Source organism: Danio rerio, chromosome 1 (assembly GCF_049306965.1).
Source record: "Danio rerio strain Tuebingen ecotype United States chromosome 1, GRCz12tu, whole genome shotgun sequence".
In the NCBI taxonomy this organism is placed as follows: Eukaryota; Metazoa; Chordata; class Actinopteri; order Cypriniformes; family Danionidae; genus Danio; species Danio rerio.
The window spans coordinates 42573184-42593169 of record NC_133176.1 but is presented as its reverse complement, the minus strand read 5'-3'; the positions used below and the strand labels follow the sequence as shown (position 1 = coordinate 42593169).

At 35.3% G+C, this 19986-nt stretch overlaps 1 protein-coding gene across 28 annotated transcripts in view; it reads right to left on the bottom strand.

The window, feature by feature from the left end:
* Nucleotides 1-19986, bottom strand: part of tenm3 (teneurin transmembrane protein 3) — a 421902-nt gene that overhangs the window by 291935 nt on the left and 109981 nt on the right. For 16 of the 28 annotated variants that reach the window (XM_068221974.2, XM_068222090.2, XM_073954574.1 and 13 more), the window contains exons 2-3: nucleotides 5282-5608; nucleotides 4647-4673 (exon numbers count right to left, since the gene is read on the bottom strand). In XM_068221974.2, coding sequence (XP_068078075.1) covers nucleotides 4647-4673; nucleotides 5282-5513 — 259 coding nt within the window. In that variant the 5' untranslated portion in view covers nucleotides 5514-5608. The remainder of the gene's footprint in view (nucleotides 1-4646; nucleotides 4674-5281; nucleotides 5609-19986) is intronic. The other 12 variants (XM_068222156.2, XM_073905919.1, XM_073906102.1 and 9 more) reach the window with 1 other exon arrangement.

The window sequence follows — 19986 nt, the reverse complement described above, 5'->3', positions numbered from 1 at the left end:
AAAATTATACAAATATCATAGTATAAAATAAACTGTACTAACAAATTATTTGTGAAATAAATTAACTAGGGGAATGGAGAATTTTTCCTTTTATTCTGTAAACTACTGATGATACTCTGTGTCTTTCAAATTTAAAACTAACAAAACAATATTTTAAAAATTTATTTGCATAAAATAACACAAAAGTACCATGTTTTAGAGCTCTCATAATTCTAAGACAACGCAATTCTACTTTTTAACTTTAATGGAATAACCCAGAATTAAAATCACAACATATGAAAACATTTGTTATTCTAACATAAAAAAGTTATTAATTAAAATAGTTTATTAGAAGTAAAAAACAATTTAAAAAAAAAATATATATTGTTTTTAATAAAATTATTCTGTTCATCAAGGTGGCATTTAATATATGTAAAAAGAGATAAATTGTTAAATCTTTATTTATTAAATATTTATTTATGACTTACTGTCAGTAGTTTCAAATGAAATTATTACTCCAGTTATTATTGCTTTTACCATTAATAATAACATATTAATAACAGTATTAATAATAATAATTATAATAATTATAATTAATATTAAGGTGATTTCTAAAGAATTATGTTACTGAACACTGGAATAATGAGGCTGAAAATTCATCTTTAAAATCACTTAAATAAATGATTAAATTATAAACTATTTTTAAACAGTTCTTCTATAATGCAATAACATTTAACAATTTTTCAATTTGCAATGTATTTTTGATTAAATAAGTGCAGCCTTTTTGAGCAGGAGAAGATTATTTTAAAACATATAAAAATCATACTGACCCAAACCTTTGGCCGGTAATGTACATTGTATATTTTCCCTAAAAAAAATACTCAGTGCACGATTTGATTCTAACCTGGACTTCTCTAAAATTCTCCCTCCAGAATGACTGACCTGTATACTACTATAATTCCCTCAATGACTAACAAACGAAAGATTGATTTGGGATTTAATGCAAATAAATTAATTAAAAACACATGAAATATAAACCTGTTTCTAGAACAAATAATTATGGCAAATTTATGCATATTGTTTTAAAGCAGCTTTTTAGAAAATCATAATGTTGACATTTATAACATGCTCATGCTATACAGTAGCTGAATTAAGCAAAATAGAGCCGGTCAATAATACAGATCAAATTTTTGATTAAACTGTCTCGAAAACAATGCATATTTGTTATTCTGACATTTAAAAAAAAGTTTTCAATTAAAATATGGCATTACAATTTTGAAAGACATGTTATTAATATATACTTTGCACAATTTCCCTAAAAAACACTGATTCTGACCTGACTTATCTAAAATTCTCTCCCCAGAATGACTGACTTGTATACTATAATTCCCTCACAGACTGACAAACTAAACAGTTTAGTCAGGGTTTTATCCTAACAGATTAATTAAAAACACATGAAAATATAAACAAGTTTCTAGAACAAAATTTAATAAAATGAATGAACAGATGAATGGCAAATTTATGCATATTGTTTTAAAGCAGCTTTTCAGAAAAGCATAATGTTTTATTTTTATAATATCCTCATGCTACAGTTAAACGTAAACAGAGCTGTCTCTAAAACAACGTACAAGCAGTTTTCAAAAAATGATGTTACTTTATGCTAGCCAAACATTTGCACATGATTTGTCTGGAGGAAAATGTGAGCAAGCAAACAACTTACAGAAAGCAAAATGATAAAGTACAACAGAAATCTAAATTGGAAGAAGTAAGGCACTTTCATAAGAAGATCTATTATCCTCCGACTGGTACAAAAATATATATATATAAATAAATATATATTGTTTTAATACAGAAACAAACTGAAGCATTTTTGCTGAGGACGGTGGGCAGTCACTTGACTAATTATTATCCTGTAGCACCACGTATGTTCCCTGGCAGCCCTAGTTGTGCTAAGTGAGCTTGAAAATGAGCTTGAAAAATCTGTTTCGCAGTGAGACTGATGATGTTTTCTCTGTGCACCTTCTACATGGATTTTGGAAGGATGCAGATAAACGGCAGCAATTAGCCGTGAGAGGGAACACCGCAGCAACACGTCTAAACAGCCAGTTACACGCTCTTTAAAAATGTTTTAATGAACTGACTGCAGTCTCTTGGGCTGTGCAAAGTCTCAAACTGAGAGGAAAACCACTACTGGAATGAAGGATTATTTATATGTGTGTCAAGCCGGCACAGCCAGACTCACAATATGCATTGCATTTTCTGTAATCAAAACTGTCATATTGTTTATTCTAAACCTGAAGTTCGCACCATTTATAGGTGCCATAATGATAATGAAAAAAAGCATCACTTCTAGCAAGCTGCGGTCTTCAGTTGTCCAATCATCATTAGATAATTTTGCAATTAAAATCTAATTACTTTTCCTGTGAAATGACTGAGCTTGAAGTTTATGAGTCGGTGTCAATTTAGACAAAAAAAGAGAGACTGCAAGGGGAAACGTGGAAGAGACAAGAAAATGCAATAGTGTGTTAGCAGTCAGACCAATACTTTTAGCACTTTAAATTTGGATGATTTCAAGCATGTCTTCAGGCTGTTAATATCTGACTTCAAAGGCAAGATGACCAACACTAAGAACTTTAAGGTGAGTCATATTGAAATATATATTAGAAATTATGTTATGAAATTACTCTGTGTAATTGAAGGGCAAAACATAAAGTACTGCATGCTAATATAAGATCAATTTAATTGATAATAATAACACTGATGTAGTGACTGCAATAATAAACATTTTAGAATCGATTGAAACTGCAAAAATTAGCATGGATATTTTTATCCTTGCTATATTTATGGAAATTGAATGCAAAATAACAATAAATGACCATAAATATTGAACAAAATAACATACTGCCAAGCTAAAATGTGCAAAATAATTTAATTTTAAATAACAACATTAACATAAAAACATTGAAAGCAAAATGATAATTTCTTTAAACACATGTATGAATAAAAAATCTAATTCTAAACAAAACTGAATCAACCAAAATAAAAACATTTAGTATTAGTATTTAGTATTAATACTAATTATTTTACAGATCATTAAATCCAAAATTGAAAATCTTCACGTTGAACAATGTGAAAGGACTTTCAACTTAGCAGCCGCTACGACTTATAATTCATTTCCCGTTCTTTTTGTCTGGATCCAATGATTCCCAAACTCTGTATTCTGTAGAATTAGTCCGTGGAGCAGACTGCATTCCATGGAGGGAGCTTATCTGCCATGGTGATAGGTGTGTGTGGCTCCAAAAATACTGAGGCCCGAAAAAACCGCAGTGCCAGAAGAAAATGGGGAAAAAATAAATAACTTCCTTAGATTTACTGAGAATCATATATAGGGCTTAATATCATTGGTGTTTATTGCAGGCAGATCCTAATCAGTTTTAGTGGTTCAGAAGGTTTTTAAAAATATGTCTGAAATGTTTTTGAATGCATTTTGTTATATTAAGAAGATAAAGAAAAACAACACCTTTTTTATTTTTATTTGATACTAAATTAAATCAATTAAATTAATTTGATTAAATTAAATAAACTACATCTACCATGCAAGCACTCTGAAATAAAAATTTGTCTTAGACATAAAATTTCATAAAAATGAAAGCTAATAACGTTTTGACGTTTAAGTGGCTACAATTATTTGAAGCTATAGAATTTCATGTTAAAACAATCACTGCACATTTTATTAGGATGACGATAAAAACGGAAAGAAATGGAAAAGAAAACCATTGATCCCCTGCATTAACAGGAATTAATAAGGGCTATTAACTACAGAAATAATCGGGGTTCCACCGAAGTTCAATTAAAATCATATAAATTCCAAATGAACACCAATTAGTGTAGATGAAATTGTACAGGATAAGATAATTGAGCAATTACGGCTTTTCTGCTCAAATATTTATGAAGTGTTAATTTGAGTTTGAAAGCAATCAATGAACTGGTAATGACCTTTATGGAACTTTGTAATAGAACCGAGCAGCGGCACTTCCCAGCGAGGCCGCATTATTTCAGATCTCAGTAATTCCAATCTGCCATTGTTGTGTAATGGCTAATTAACAATTTCAGTTCGCCTGCCTGGTCCTTTCTATGCCACAAATTAATTATCTGGGTACAGCTTATTTTTTGCAGTGGTCTAAAGGCTAAAAATATATCACTCGGGAGGAATTAGTTTCATGACGAACGCTGTTGCGTGCCAAGGTTAGGGCTTGAGACTGGGTTAGGCAACGTCTGTGGCGGGGTGATTATGGCAGAGTGTTGAAGACCGTGTTGAGGCCGGAGTGCAGTCTCTCAAGAGCTCAACGGTGTCTGCACTACATCTCTCTCTCTCTCCTTCTCTCTGTGATAGAGTGGGCTATCCTGCATAATGGTTGGAGGCAGGCTGCTCCTTTACCCCCTGCTGTAATCTGGTGTCACTTCCTGTGCTTTCTAAAATAAACACACTCAACAGACAGAGCCTCTAGCACTCCAGTGACTGATAACAGCTAGGCTGACCTTCAGCTTAACACAACACTTGCGTTAAGGGCACACAAACACTCGCCGTTAACCTCTACAGCAACACAGACCATCACAACACCTATGGAGGAAAAAAAAAAGTGACCCAAATCTACATTTGTGCTCACCTTTCCTGGTGCATATATTGATGAAGCCTTGCACAAGAAACAAAAAGAAAGCAACTCAATGAATGTGAGGGAGTTTCTAAAATAGCGTCTGTGCGAATGCTAGCGGACCCTCTGTGCTCATAATTAGTAATAAAACTGTGGCCGGGCAGGGCACACTGCAAACTTCAGAGCAGTGCAATAATGCTGTTTATGTTTTTTATGGTACCATTCATTACTGCCGATGGGACACATGGGCATATGTTCTAAGGGAAACTTAGGATGTGAAAATGAGAGGCTGGGATGAGGGGGTTTTGGTTTTGCTAATCTTAAGGAAATGCCTTATTTCTTCATTCTTCGCTCTGTCGACTAGACAAGTAGCCGAGCAAATTTGGGGTCCATAAATCTGTCTAATTTGTTTTTGAATCTGCTTCATTTTTCAATCAAAAGTAAGTAAATGTTTTCTCAAAGAAAGCACTCGGTTGTGCCAAACCAAACTTAATTTCCTCTAATTATGTGTAATTATGGTTGTGCATCCCATATATTATTAGCTGAGTGCGATCCGTCCAAGAGCGCATTCTTGACGTGTTTTTAGGCACATGTTATTTCCAGTTTGTGTCATGTGACCTGTGGACGGGGTGAAGTCATGGGCGACTCACCTTGGCGGCTATACTCGTCTGCCTCTCGGTGGACCATCTCTTTGACGTGGCCTCCGTAAAGCAGACGTGAGGAGTCGTGGTCGAAGGCCTTGAGCGTCTCGCTGGAGCTGTAGGACTTCTGGGTGGGCACGCGACAGTCCTCGCTGTCGCCCGATGAGCCCGTGTAGCGGCGCTCTTTCTCTCTCCTGCTCTTAGTCAATGAGCAGTAGGGCCTGCGTTCTTTCACATCCATCCTGCCCGCATGACGCGGTGAAACACAAGGCGGCAACCAATCGGAGCGCTCGCTCGCCACAGGCTCTGCCCAAATGTGAGCTTACTGTTGTCTACCTGGAGAGTGAGAGGAGGGGATTGGAAAAGAGAGACAGAAAGAATTCCTTTTAAAAAAAAGTGTAAACTAGCGGTCACACAGCACAAGGCTGTACACAATCTTCCCAGGATTCAGAAATCCTTTACACCTTCTGGACTGTTGGGAGATACCGTCTTTCAGGGGACAGTGTGAGAGAGTTTCCTTCAGCTTGCGTGTGTCATTCATTGAGATTTGGAATGATTTTAACACACTTTTTTTCTTGCTTGTTTGTTTGGTCTAATTAATTAATTTTGTGAACACACACATTTCTCTCTATTTTGGACACATTTTTTTCTCAAACTATTAATTTATGTATTTGCTTGTTTCTTTACCATCTATAAATTATACTGTGAATGTATATGAACATATTACTGATCAAAGAATTTTTTCAATGAAAAAGTCAAGTTCATCATACATTTGATAGAGTAGTATGTTCATTGTACATTGCTTAGCATACGTAAATACACCCCTCACAAATCTATCTTTTAAATTCAAATTTTAACAGCAAGCTATTCAATGTTATATTAGTGCATATACATTAGATTAGTCAGTATTGAAGCCAAATATAGCTTTTCTTCAAAATAACTTATGATAACTAGTCCACCTAAAATTATATGTTAGAGAAAAATATTTTAAAAATAAGGAAAAATCAACAGAAGCAAAAAAAAAAAGTGAAAATTTTGTTGAAATTTTGTAGTTTTTTTTTTTTTTTTTTTTTTTGCAATATTTTGCTTGAATATCTTTCAATTTCTTAATGTTTGGTGTTTTGTTAAAATGCACCATAATACATTACCTATATTCACTGAGAAATGGAGAAAAATATTCGTTTTCAATTTAATGGGGTGTACTCTATGCTGAGCACTATAGCTTACTCATACAATTAATTCATGTATTTGCTTGTTTCTTTGCCATCTATTAAATTGTATTGTGAATGTATATGGACATACTTAGTTTAAAGATTTTTTTTCAATGAAAATGTCAAGTTTATAAAGCATTTGATACAGTAAATACAGTAATACTGTTAAACATCATAATTAAAAAAAATGATGATAAAAATGCTAATAATTTCTGTGATTAACTTATTTTTCTATGCATATTTGGTGGTCAAGAAAAACGCATTACTAAGAATGCAAACAGTTTTGGTGGTTAACTTTGTGGACTTTTTTTAAGAATTCTTTTATAAATGGGATGTTTCGAAGAGCAGCATTTATTTTAAGTAGTTACAAATCTGTAATATTTCAAACGCATTTACAGTCAATCGAACCTTTTAACTGCCTGCTCTACCAAATAGTTGATCATATGGCTGTTTTAAATAACAGTTTACACACACAGCATTGTTGGTTTACAAAAAAAAAAAAAAAAAAAACTACCAAAAAAAAAAAAAGCAATCTTTCTATTTTTTTACCAATCCTGTAGCACTACTTCACTTGATTTTGATGTTATTGTGAAAAAAAAAAAAGAAAACGTGTTAAATGAGAATCTAAAATATTTTATGGCATGCTTCAAAAAATAATGATATAAAATAATACAAAGATGATTTTATATTCAAAAATGTTTTATTTTGATTATATAAATAAATTGGTCTTACACTTCATATTTTTAGATTTTTCATAGTATATGTATTAATTATTGTTATAGTATTTTTTTTACCATAAACCAACATAACCATTTGGTAGAGGCTGATATTTGTGAAATTATGGGATGTGTAGAAAATTGCATTAAATGTGTTAACTAGCAACATTAGGAGGTAAATTCTGTACTTGATGAACAAAAGCATACAACTAAGAAAATCTAACAAACAAATAAAATAAACAAATCGGTAAAAATGTGTGAAAATGTTGTCATAAATGTCCAGCAAGCGCAGTTTTAGATAAATAAAACACTTTTTCTGTTTTCAACAAGACTGTTACTGATTTCCATAAAATAATCATGTTTTGGACTAATTGTGTTTGATTGTTTTCAAATGTGTCCAAGAATATAAAAGCAACAACAAGTGCTTTTTTGTCTTTTCAGATCTCAGTGCTTCATTATTGATGCAAAAAAAAAAAAAGTCTGTGCAGATGTACAGTATGCTAATCTTTTTGTTTGAGAGAAACCATGGCAGGTCTGGTTTGTTTTGGATGTTCACGTGCTTAAGAGAAGCTAAGAGGTCAGAACAGAACACTCGTGAGGAGGAGGAGGTGCTTTCAGTTAATTGATAACCACTCTTTGTCAGCCTGTGATACGCCGAGAGTCACAGATAACAACAACAGTCATTAGAAGAATGAAATAAAACACCGAAACAGTACATCCAAAGCGGAAGGGATTGGAAAAAGGAAGTGAGGGAGGGGAAAATAAGCAACAACCTTTCATTAAACCCTGCCAGCAAGAATTAATAAAACCTACCTAAAACATCCTGGAAATCAATGAAGAAGAAAAAAATGAAGAAACCGAGTGGAAAAAAAAAAAAATCACACATTAATGGGAGATGGTGGAGTAATAAATGATGGTGAGGGCCCTGGGGTGCGTTTCAAATGTTTATTAGTCCAAAACCCTCTGCTTCTAATTCTGGGTCCAGATAATCGCTGTACTTTAATTTCTTTCTTGGCTGGCCCTTTTTTGGAGCCCTCCCAATATGCATGCTTTGCTTTTCATGCTCAAACATTTTTTTTAGCCGCCTTCTTTCATCCACTTTCTCTCAAAGGCGGCGCTCTTGAATTCTTTTTGTATGCGGCATGCGTAGATATTAAAAAAAAAAAAAAAGCTTCCCTATATAGACAGGAGATTCAAGGGGCCCAGGGAAATAAAGGGTTTGGATGTTTTACTAGGTGAAAATGGTTACTGGTTAATTCCATGTTCAACGTTAATGTGTCAGACAAGAAAGAGAAGACTGAAAGACAGGGGTAATCGCAGGGTCTCTTAAGTGTAAAGGACTGTTTTGAGGGCTCTGTTGCTGAGTGAAACGGCAGACAGGCTTCTATGTTGCTTCTCAGATCAATGCTCCTATTGGTTTGTGCTGGAAACGGGCGTCAACATCCTTGATCTAGCATTAAAGATGTATAGGTCGACTTTTTTTGCAGGTACATGTTTATGTTGTGAGCATACAAGTTTCATGTGGCCATGAGGATATATATATATATATATATATATATATTGAACTAAAAGTATCTTCACACACAGATAAATATATGTGTCTGTATGTGTGTGTGTGTTTGTGTGTGTGTTTACAGTGTGTGCTTTATCTATGAATTTCTGATAACTTTAGGTTCAAATTTCTAAAAAAAAATTTAGTCAATTAGAGATCTTCTAATTATTAAGAATAACAAATATTATTGTTACTATATTGTATTATATTATATTTTCATAGGTACTGATTTCTTAACTGTTCTGAGGTTAAAACACTAGCATTGTGTTGTCTAAAATGAATATAAACTAAAGCCTTTTTTTGTATTTTATGCAACAAAAAAAAAATCATTTAATAAATCAATTAAAAAATATCTAAAGGAAAATGTCATCACTAGTTTACAGAAAAGCTTTGTTTGTGTACAGTTTTTACTATTTATTTCCCTTACTGTGACCACTTGCTGACACAAAAAATGCCATTTTTGACTAAAACACACTCATATATTCATTTACAATTTATCAAAAACTTAAAGAACAACTTAAAACTTATGTCCCCAAATTTGTATAATTTTGAGGTTCCCACAATGTACTGTAAATAAATCAGTGTTAATAAAATTAAAGACTGATGCTGACTTTTGATAACTTTGATGTCTGCAAAATGTTAATAATATAGGTAAAAATTATAAGATACAAACACAAATGCACACACACACACACACACACACACACAAACACACACACACACACACACACACACACACACACACACACACACACACACACACACACACACACACTCAAACATACACAAACTCAATATATACACAAACAGACAGCCACCCACTCAAACATATACACACATACAGTACACTCAAACGCGCAATCACACACTTAAAGACACACACATACAGTATGTGCGCACACACACACTCACTTACTCACTCACTCAAACATATACACTTAAATATACACAGACAGACACCCACCCAAAATTATACATGCATACACTCAAACACACAGATACACACTCAAACACAGTCAAAAATACACAAACACACAAACACAGACACCCACTCACACATACAGTACACACACGCACACACACACACACACACATGCACGCTCGAGGGCAAGTATACCACACAAATACACACACTTAATTACATTTTTTATTGCCAAACCATATGACTATCCCTCAACCATCACAGAAAAATTTACAGGGCACCTATGATGAAAATCTACTTTTGTAAGCTGTTTGGACAGAACTGTCTGTACGTATAGTGTGTCCACAGTCATATTGGAGTGATAAAAACACAACCAGTGTCTTTTTTTAAATGTCCTGATGTAAAAATAGGACCCAAATCCCAGTGATTTTGAGGCAACATGATGTAGGAGTGCAGTTTTGCCAACTCACCGAATTGACTGACAGGTGCCTTGTTTCTATAATAATAAGTATACATGTTGTCCAAAGAACATTTTTTTTTTTGCAAATAAACTGAGATTAAAATATCTGTTCCAACTCTCTGTGATTTTTATAAGTTTAAAACATTTTTAAAAAAAGAGCAGGTTTTGTAATAACTACAAAAACCGTTATGTAATTCTTAACCGGTATAATCACCACAGCCGTGTGGTGTCAGTAAACGCTAAAATGTGTGTGTGTACTGCAAACAGTATTTGTGTGAGAATCATAATTTCGGAAAGGCTTGAATAAACCACCACAAATACATGAAATAAACTTACTAGGTATTTTTGACTAACAGCTTCATCTGTGTTTCTATCAATGACTGCAGTTTATCCACACGTGGAAATAGTGAGCGGGGAGAAGCAGCTTATTTGCATTTAAAACCCCAGGTTACAAAATACTTTACTCAGACACCAAAATGGGCAGATTCTGGAGGTTATAATAAATTATCTGATGGGTATTTCAAGCTGAAACTTTACAGACAAATTCTGGAGACGCCAAAGGCTTATCTTGCATCCTGCAAAAGAGCTAAAATATGTGCCCTTTAAAACACTATTTAAAAACAAACAAACAAACAAATTTCTAAACATTTTTAACTAGTGGGTCACATGATAACCTCAAGAGTTTGTTATCACTTTATTTCACTTCATAATAAAGACATTTATCAAGTATATAAAGTAGATGCACCCCCCCCCACACACACACACGAAGAGAGAGAGAGAGCTTAGTGCTCTTCAAAGATCAAGACCCGTTTCAGGACCATATGCTGATGTCACTGTGGTATAAAGGACATTGTTAACAGAAGTACACTTTTTATTGACCATTTATTTTCTCACTACCATCATCAGATATGTTTATTAGAGCCTCAGGCACCTAGTGTGGAAACATATAAAATAATTTTTTGTGTTGTTAAATATAGACTAAAAAGAACAAAATGACAAAAAGCACACACATTCTTACAATCATCTCAATAATTAGATTTAATCTTTTTATTTAAATAGAGAAGATTAGAAAAAAAAACCCCCGAAAAAGTCTAAATATGTTTTCTTATCAGCTGACTTGACAAAGAAGACTTTTGCCTTTGAGGAATATGTGCAGCGTAATTATCTGATTCTTTTCTGTCTTCATAAATGAATTAGGAGCAGCTGATCAACTGCATTATTGGTAATTAAATTCTTAATTAAAAATCGCTGCGGTTCAATGACTAGCACCAAGCCTTAAATAGAAAAACACTGACATCACTAATATGGCAAACTGTTACAAGAGGTTTGTTGAGGTAATCTGAGCATTGTATTGGCATGGGAGTCTAAGAGAGAGGGAAAAAAAGAAAAAAGAAACTGAAGGATAGTTTACATTTGCAGTCAGACGGAGTGAATGTTAAATTATCAATGAGGATATATTAGTATGTCATGCTCCAGTGGATACATCAGCAGTAGTGTCCTGCACAAATCAGCCAGTGCTATTTAAACATTAATGATAAAATAAGCAAAAAAAAAAAAAAAAAAAAAAAGCAAATTCAAAATACAGTTCAAATCCTTCAAAATATGTTTGACTTGGGACTGCAGAAATAATGACAAATTGTGTTTTCTAACAAAGAAGACAAGAATAATATTTACATTATGCATCTGGACGGCACATGCTGGGCGTCTGACAGTTGTTTTTAGTTGCTATTGAGGGGCAGCATTTATGATAAAGAGCATTAATGACGGCTCACAGCACGACTGCAATATGAATTTGCCTTGTTTGTGAGAACGGAGACCTCAAGACTGCTTAAGGCGACAAGACTCAACCACATGAACCTGAAAATCCACAACTGTCGCTGTCCTAATTTGTATGTTAATATAACAAAAATATCCTCCTCTACAAGCAACAACAGCTGCAGCTGATGTCCTTCCTCCCTTCATTTTCATCTCTGAACTATTCAAACAAACACAATCCAAAACTTGCTGTCCAACACTCTGAAACACTTGCAAAAGACACAGCAATAATCAGTGCACATAGTGTGTCATTGTGTGTTTGTATGTGTATGTTAATTTAAGCAGCTGGTACTCCAATTTTCAGTCACGTTATAATTTTCGAAGGTATTATGATGATTTTTGTGTTTAAGGAACATTTGTTATTAATATTGATGTTGAAAACAGTTATGCTGCTTGCTATTATCCTAATACTTTAACTTTTTTTTTTTTTGTGGTCTTAGAATAATTATTCTGTATATTCCATCTGTCCTACGAGTCAAAAATAGCCTGGCTTCATCAAAGCTCTAAAATAAAGCAGCAAATTTTAATTTCAATCCTCAAATCTATTTTGCATGAAGAAACAACCTCATCATTCATCTCAAACTCTGTGAATGTCTCGGTTTCCCCCCTTTAGTGAGCTGTATTTCATCAATATTTAATCATTGGGCATTACTTGTTGTTTACTGAAGTAAAAGTTAATATTTTCTAATGCTAAAGGTATCTGCAGAGGTGTAAAAGGTTTTTAGCAAGACAGTATTATTCCATAAAAGTTAAAGAAGCGTGTGGGCGTTTGTTGGATTGTGCATGTGTGTGCCTGTAGTCTTAGTTTGTAGAAATATTTTTATAGCTTTATACTTAAGACAATGGCTGATTCCTAAATATGTCTACAGCCTTCATGAAAATGTTTTTTTCTAATACTGGGAAAAAAGAAATTTAAATTTCATCAAACTTCAAAAAACAAACGTGATTTATTTGTTGCTTTGCTGTTAAAATGGTCATGTTATGCCTGCTATTGTTAGGCATTTTTCCATGATTCTTTCATAAAAAGAACACCCCAAAGAACAGCATTTATTTAAAACAGTAGCCATTTGTAACATTTTAAAAGCATTTTCACTGTCACTTTTTGCCTAATTTAATCCGTCCTTGCAGAATAAAAGCAGAAGTCCTACCAAAACAAAATTATGAAACGAAACAAAACACTCCCAAACTTGTTAAAATGTTGTGAACGTACATTCCTCAAACCTGTGAAGCCCTTGCATAAGAAACAGCCCTAATCAGTGTGCATATGTCATTGTGTGTTTGTAGAATTAGTCACTCAGTGTTGAAAGAATATGTGTGTGCTTGCCCGTGAGAGCGGATGCAGAAATCAAGTCAAGCAGAAAAGTAACACTTGGCTCAACAGGGGGGGATTTCAGCTTGAACCTGCTACAGCCCAAGATGAATATGCACCGCTTTCACATGTGCAAATGTGTGCATTGGTGTTCCTGTAAGTCTCCACATGTCCCTGCTGGCTTCATAGACGACCTCAGTCAGTGCCAGGTGACCCGTGTGCCTGTGTCTGTTTCATGTGTGTGTGTCTGTCCCTTGTGTGTGTGTCAGGCACGTGACTTTTCAGGCAAGAGACAGAGATTTTCTTGAAAAATGAATGGACATAACTGTAACTCGCTGTAATTCAGCAATAGATCTTCAGCTTTTTAGGTACTATAAAAAAGAGACGACCTATTAGTTTATAAAAGTAACATTATGTGGGTTAATCTGAAACAAGGGTTTAAAAAATTACATTTTATCCAAACACATCCTATTCTTATGCCCCATATGGTGATGCATAAGCCTCATAAACCCGACCCGATATATATGTTTGTTTGTCTGTCATTAATAAACTGACAAAAGGTAAAGAAGGCATGAAGATAGTGATTTTTATGTAGAAAACAATAAGGTCCCACTTTATATTAAGTGGCCTTAACTAATAAGTACTTAAACAGGAATTAATAGTGTGTTACAATGTACTTATTGTGTAAATACATGTATTTACTGTGTACTTGATTAAATACCCGTATGTAATTACATCTGTAATTAACTTTTGTAACTACATTTGTAAATACAATGTTGACCATCCCTTACACCTTAACCCACCCTTTAACCTACCCATACCACCAAACCTGTTCATAACCCAACCTCTATCCCAACTCAAAAGCACCACAAGTGTTCTCAAACACATCATAAACACAGAAAGTACATTGTATTTATTTTTTGATGGAAGTACATAGTAGTTAAGGACACTTAATATAAAGTGGGACCAACAATAATTTTTGGAACATTTTATCCCTTTAATTTTTTTTCATATGTAAAAATATTTGTGTGTTGCTGTACATCCTGTGTGTATTTTGCAATGTGTAAGCATTTGGACTCATATAGGTGCATAACTAACGCGTTCTATGCTGGACTTTAGTGCTGCGGCTGGTGTTAATCAATGGCGCGGTCTATTTCAGTTCCTTAAAATAGCAACGAACCACCAATGCGTCTTTAACACGCCTCCTTTTAAGACCAGCGCACCCATGAGTCCACAAAATGGCGCAAATGGATTTTCTATCTAAACAGCGTGGCACAAAATGTGAAAATTACAGTTGCGCCAGTCTCAAAATAACAACAAATTGTGTCCTACACGCCTTGCGCCTGATTTTTTTTTAAATCAAAATTGTTATTCTCATGTTTAGTCTCTATTTAATGTGGACAGAAATATTTGACTCGTCGTTTTCAACAAATTAGTGAGTAAAATAAAAATTTTATGTCATTGCTTCATAACACATGCATTTACAATATTACTTCCAGTTCATTTTACAATATAATAAATATGTATGTATTAAACATGACTTTTTCTAGTATAAAAAATCAATTAGAAGTTATCTAAACTTGTTGTGAATTTTTATATTAATGAAACATTATCTTTAAAAACTTGAATTTAAAATGTTTCCTTTCTTCTGACTCAATGCACAGGTTAATATCCTTATCACAACAGCCAGGACGAGAGAATGGAAAATAGAGAAATGATCAGAGTGAAAGCCAGCTAAATTACCGGCTGAGCACACTTGAAGATGACTTCATTCGGAAGGTCAAAAAGCAACTAAAACGAACAGGAGAAAAAATATATTCCTGTTCCGTAACACTGCCAGAACTCCCATCATTCTCAACAGCTTGGAAACATCAGCTGGGCATTTCCACTTTTATAAGAATTTCTTCTCTCCATCTTTCTTCTTTTTTTGGCCGGTGGGAGGGTTGTAGGTTTATGTTTTGCCAGCTTGTATGATATGAAAGCTCAAAAAGAGAAGAAACACAAGCCAGACCGGCACAACTGTGTCCAATATAAAAGTTAAGAGCTCTGTATGAAAGAAAAGTGAGAGAGTGAGTGAAAGATTGAAATAAAGGGAAGGAGTTTTGCAAATTGGGATCAAAGGAAAGACAAAGTTAGTGTTAGCTGCTGTCGAGATCTTTTGTTTATCCCACAAATGCCATCATCAAAAAAGCAGCTTTTCCCTCCTGCCGTTAATCTTTCCTATGACTATTTGAATTGGTGAGATAAAAGGAGTAAGGAATTAACGAAGAAAGGAAGGAATGGACAGGAGACACTAAAAGAGGGGAATGAATCAGGTTTGGAATGGAAGTGACCCATTTTCCTCTAGCAAGGGATTACCTGCCTAAACACGGCTGCTCTTTTCCTTTTTGTCTTGTTCCTTCTTTCCTATCCCGGGACTCCTCTGTTGAAGAATTGTGCCGGGCTGAGCTGGACAAGACTGAAACTGCTCATTTGTTGTGTCTTTCCCACACAGTGCTTTCATCTGATGTAAAAGTTTTAATGTTCAGACACGCAGTGCTTGAATGTGAAGGTATTTGATGAAAAGAATTTGAAGGTTTGTTTTCTTTGGCAGCTCATTAAAAGTTGAAAAAAAAAAAAAAAGTAGATCCGTCTGGCTTTCTTTTATGTTTGCCACCTACATAATACATAGATATGCAAGTTACTTTGGTCAAAGAAAGTGAAAAAGATAAAGTTTAATTGCAATTAAACCAATTGATGTATTAATTATTATATAACAATGGGAAAAAAGATTTTTACTTTTAAAGATATAAAGTTATTTTAATATATTTAAATGATTAATTTTTATTTAATTTTATTAATATTTTAATATATTAATTTATTAAAATTTTATATATTTTTAAACAATTTTTTTTGTTTAAATTGATACAATTGTCTTAGCTGAACATGTTGAATCAGTTGTGCTAAATATCAACATTACTGTGAGAGGATATTGGATACTATAACTAAATAATCAATAGGCTATTGTTCTAGAGTTGCAGTCAGAATAAAATAAATTAACACAAACACACACAGGCACGCACACACAGACGCCATACAAACAAAAAAAGTTTAACTAAAACGATCTGAAAATGAAAGAGTAAAACAAAACTAGTGGGCATCACAGTGGCGCAGTTGGTAGGGCGATTGCTTCACAGCAAGAAGGTCGCTGGTACGAGCACCAGCCGGGTCAGTTGGCGTTTCTGTGTGGAGTTTGCATGTTCTCCGACAGGTTGCAGGTTTCCCCCACAAGTCCAAAGACATGTGCTATAGATGAATTGGGTAAGCTAAATTTCCCGTAGTGTATGTGTGTGAATGTGAGAGTGTTTTTGGTGTTTGCCAGTGATGGGTTGCAGCTGGAAGGCCATCCACTGCGTAAAACATATGCTGGATAAATTGGCGGTTCATTCAGCTGTGGCGACCCCAGATTAATAAAGGGACTAAGCCGGAAGAAAAAAAAAAAAAAAAAAAAAAAAAAAAAAAATATATATATATATATATATATATATATATATATATATATATATATATATATATATATATATATACATAYATATATATATATATATATATATATATATATATATATATATATATATATATATATATATATATATATATATATATATATATAACTTCAAATATATATGTATACCCTACTGGTCAAAAGTTTGTTTTCTTTTTTTATGTTTTTTTCTTTTTTCTTGTTCTCATTTTTATGTTTTTACAATTTGTACTGCATTTTTTGATTAAATAAATGCAGCATTGGTGAGAAAGATAGCTTATTTTAAAACATTTAAAAATCCTAGTGACCCAAACTTTTGACCGGTATTGTGTGTGTGTGTGTGTGTGTGTGTGTGTGTGTGTGTGTGTGTGTGTGTGTGTGTGTGTGTGTGTGTGTGAGTGTGTGTATATATAAACAAAACAAAATAAATAAATAAATAAAACACTAAATATGATAGAAAAAAATAAATGAATAAATGCAAAAAAAATAGTAACCAGTGTAATAATGAAATCAAAAAACAAACAAGACAAAGGCAACAACAAAAAAGTCACAAAGAATAATGATGAAGGACAAAAGGTCACTTGTTCACATCTTGAAGAGCTAAAAATGCCTTTTAAAGATTGATCTCACGCATCAAAGGGTTAATCAAGTGAGCCCAGCGAATGTTAGTCTAACATGGAGGGAGCGAGCAAAGTATTTAGAGAGACGGGTGTGTTAGTGTGTGTTTAGTTGTAATAATTATCTCCATCAGTTGAGTGGTTTAACTGTGGGAGCAAGACATTCAGGCCACATGCTAATAATCTGCGATCTGTTAAGAGACAGACTAAACAGCTTGAGCTCATCAGACACACTCGCAATGAAAAGTTGGAAAGAAACACAGAAAGAAAGGGTGTGAAAGACAGAGGGCGAGAAAGCGAGAGAGAGGAGCAGCGCAAGAGCGTTTTTCACCCAGCAGAACACCCAGACATTGACAGTGAGGGCTGGTAAAATTGGAAACAGAGGAGCTATCGATGTGAGAAAAAAGGAAACGTATCAAGGTAGGTAAAGGGGGGGTGGGGTTGGATTTTACAGGGGTTGACAGAGGGTCCTTGTGGAATAGGAGGGTTCGATGCGGCTGAACATGGTGTGAAATTGAAACTTTTGGAAGGCGTTGCAGCCGAACGGCCGCTCACCGTCGCTAGATAATCACCGGAACTGCGGAGGTATAGAAGGGGAGCGGCTTCAAGAAGAGAAGCCCGAGAGTTCATTTCCAGCCGGCCAAAATGAAAGCTCTGCTCACCGAAGAACGGTCAAAGATAATATGCAGTGGCCTGGTGGCATCAAAGCGGGATTTGCAGTAACTCCTGAACGTTGCACGACTTTTCTTTCACATTCTTCTTCTCTGCCATCTCTGCCTGAGAGTATGAAGGCATCATTAAAATGTTTCAGTTCAAATGCTTGTCACTCTTTGCTTTTAAAAAACATTCAAAAGCGCGTCACAGCACGACTCCTCACGTCACTCTGCTAGGATGCCCTGTGTCAAACGCTCCACGCCAAACGTGCAGAAATGACAGGGAGTTCAGCCCCATCTCATTCCCAGAGAGAGAGAGAGAATGCAGAGGCATGAAGGACTGTTTAATGTGTGTGCGTGTGTGTATGGGTGGGAGGAAATAGAGAAAAGAATGAAGAGGGATGAGTGTGAGACGGAGAGAAAATGAAATAGAGCGCCGGTCTGTTAAACATCGCTGATCACCCAATATAAACGACATCATTCCTCTCAACAAATCGCACCCAAATGCTTTCAGCTGGAAGTGTTTACCCTCTCCGCCGTATATGTCTCTCTGTTCTCAGTGATTTATGCTGCCTTGTGGTGATTGGCTGTACGTTTGAGCTGCCACGGTCAACAGGATGCCACCCAGCTCCAAATTGGAGAAGCTCGCTCTCTAAACTTCGTCATTAGCAGTTCTAATTACGAACAGCCTTCGGTGAGACCACCGCTGGCACATTTAAACACACACACATACACACCTGGATTCTGCGACACATTTGAATGTTACAACCGCCTCTAATTTAGCCTTGAGACTTTCGGATAGCTTAATGACGTTCGGATACTTCCATCTCACAAAATAGGTATAGCGCAGCGTGAGCACGTACTGCTTTAACCTTGGTTGCCAACGGTTACCATTTATGTTGAGGGTTTGGAATCTGGCATGTATTTTTTCACATGACAGATCAGGTGATTTATGTTTACCCCCTGAGGTGATCTGTTTCATTAAACCTATGTGTCTATGTTTATGTCTATGGCATGTCAGAACAGACAGCAGCATATGTCAGTCAGAGGACGTGTGAATATAGGACGGCGGTGTTGAGTGCTGACTGAAACCTGAGCTGGTGGGACAGGCCTCTAATAAATTAGCCCCGCTTCTTTAAATCTATGTCGGGTGTTTCAAGTGGGGCCCAGTTGTTTCCAGATGGCGAAAGGCTGGGTTGTGTGTGTATGTGTGTGTGTGTGTGTGTGTGTGTGTGTTGATGGCGGTCAGTGGGTTTTAGTGAGGTTATGGGGTGAGTCATTGACAGCAGCTGCCCGAGACACAAAAGAATGGTGTGACACTCATGGCTAATTCAGATGAGGACTAGACTGATATGTGTGCAGCATACAGTGACACAGAAACCTCACCAGCTCATGCAGAGGTCACAGACCTCATAACTGTTCACACTGTCAAACTAACAGCTCAAAACTGTCTGCAATAGTGAGTAGTAAAGCAGGTCGCACACCAGAAGCGCCGCTCGGCGGCGCGCCGCGCAGCGCCACGCAGCGCCATGTATTTTAGAATTCTAAACATAGGTTTCTATCAGGATACACACACCGGCGCCGCAAGTCGGCGGCTGTCGGCGGCGCCCGGCGACGGCTCAGGACGCAGTTCATTTTTCAGCCGCGCCACAGAGCGCCATCTGATTAGTTTCATGTTAAATATCATTCGAATGTGCGCGTCTGGTGTGTGATACCTTAAACTGTCATGTACGCGCCGTGTCGCGGCGCCGAGCAGCGCTTCTGGTGTGCGACCTGCTTAAGAGGCTATTTTCACCAAATCTTACCGCAATTACTCACACAATGTGCTTATTCTATATTTACAGCACTTTGAGTGAAATAACACAACACAGAAAAATACTGAGTTTCATTATCTTAACATGATATTATTTAGAAAATATTGTAATAATTTAATTTT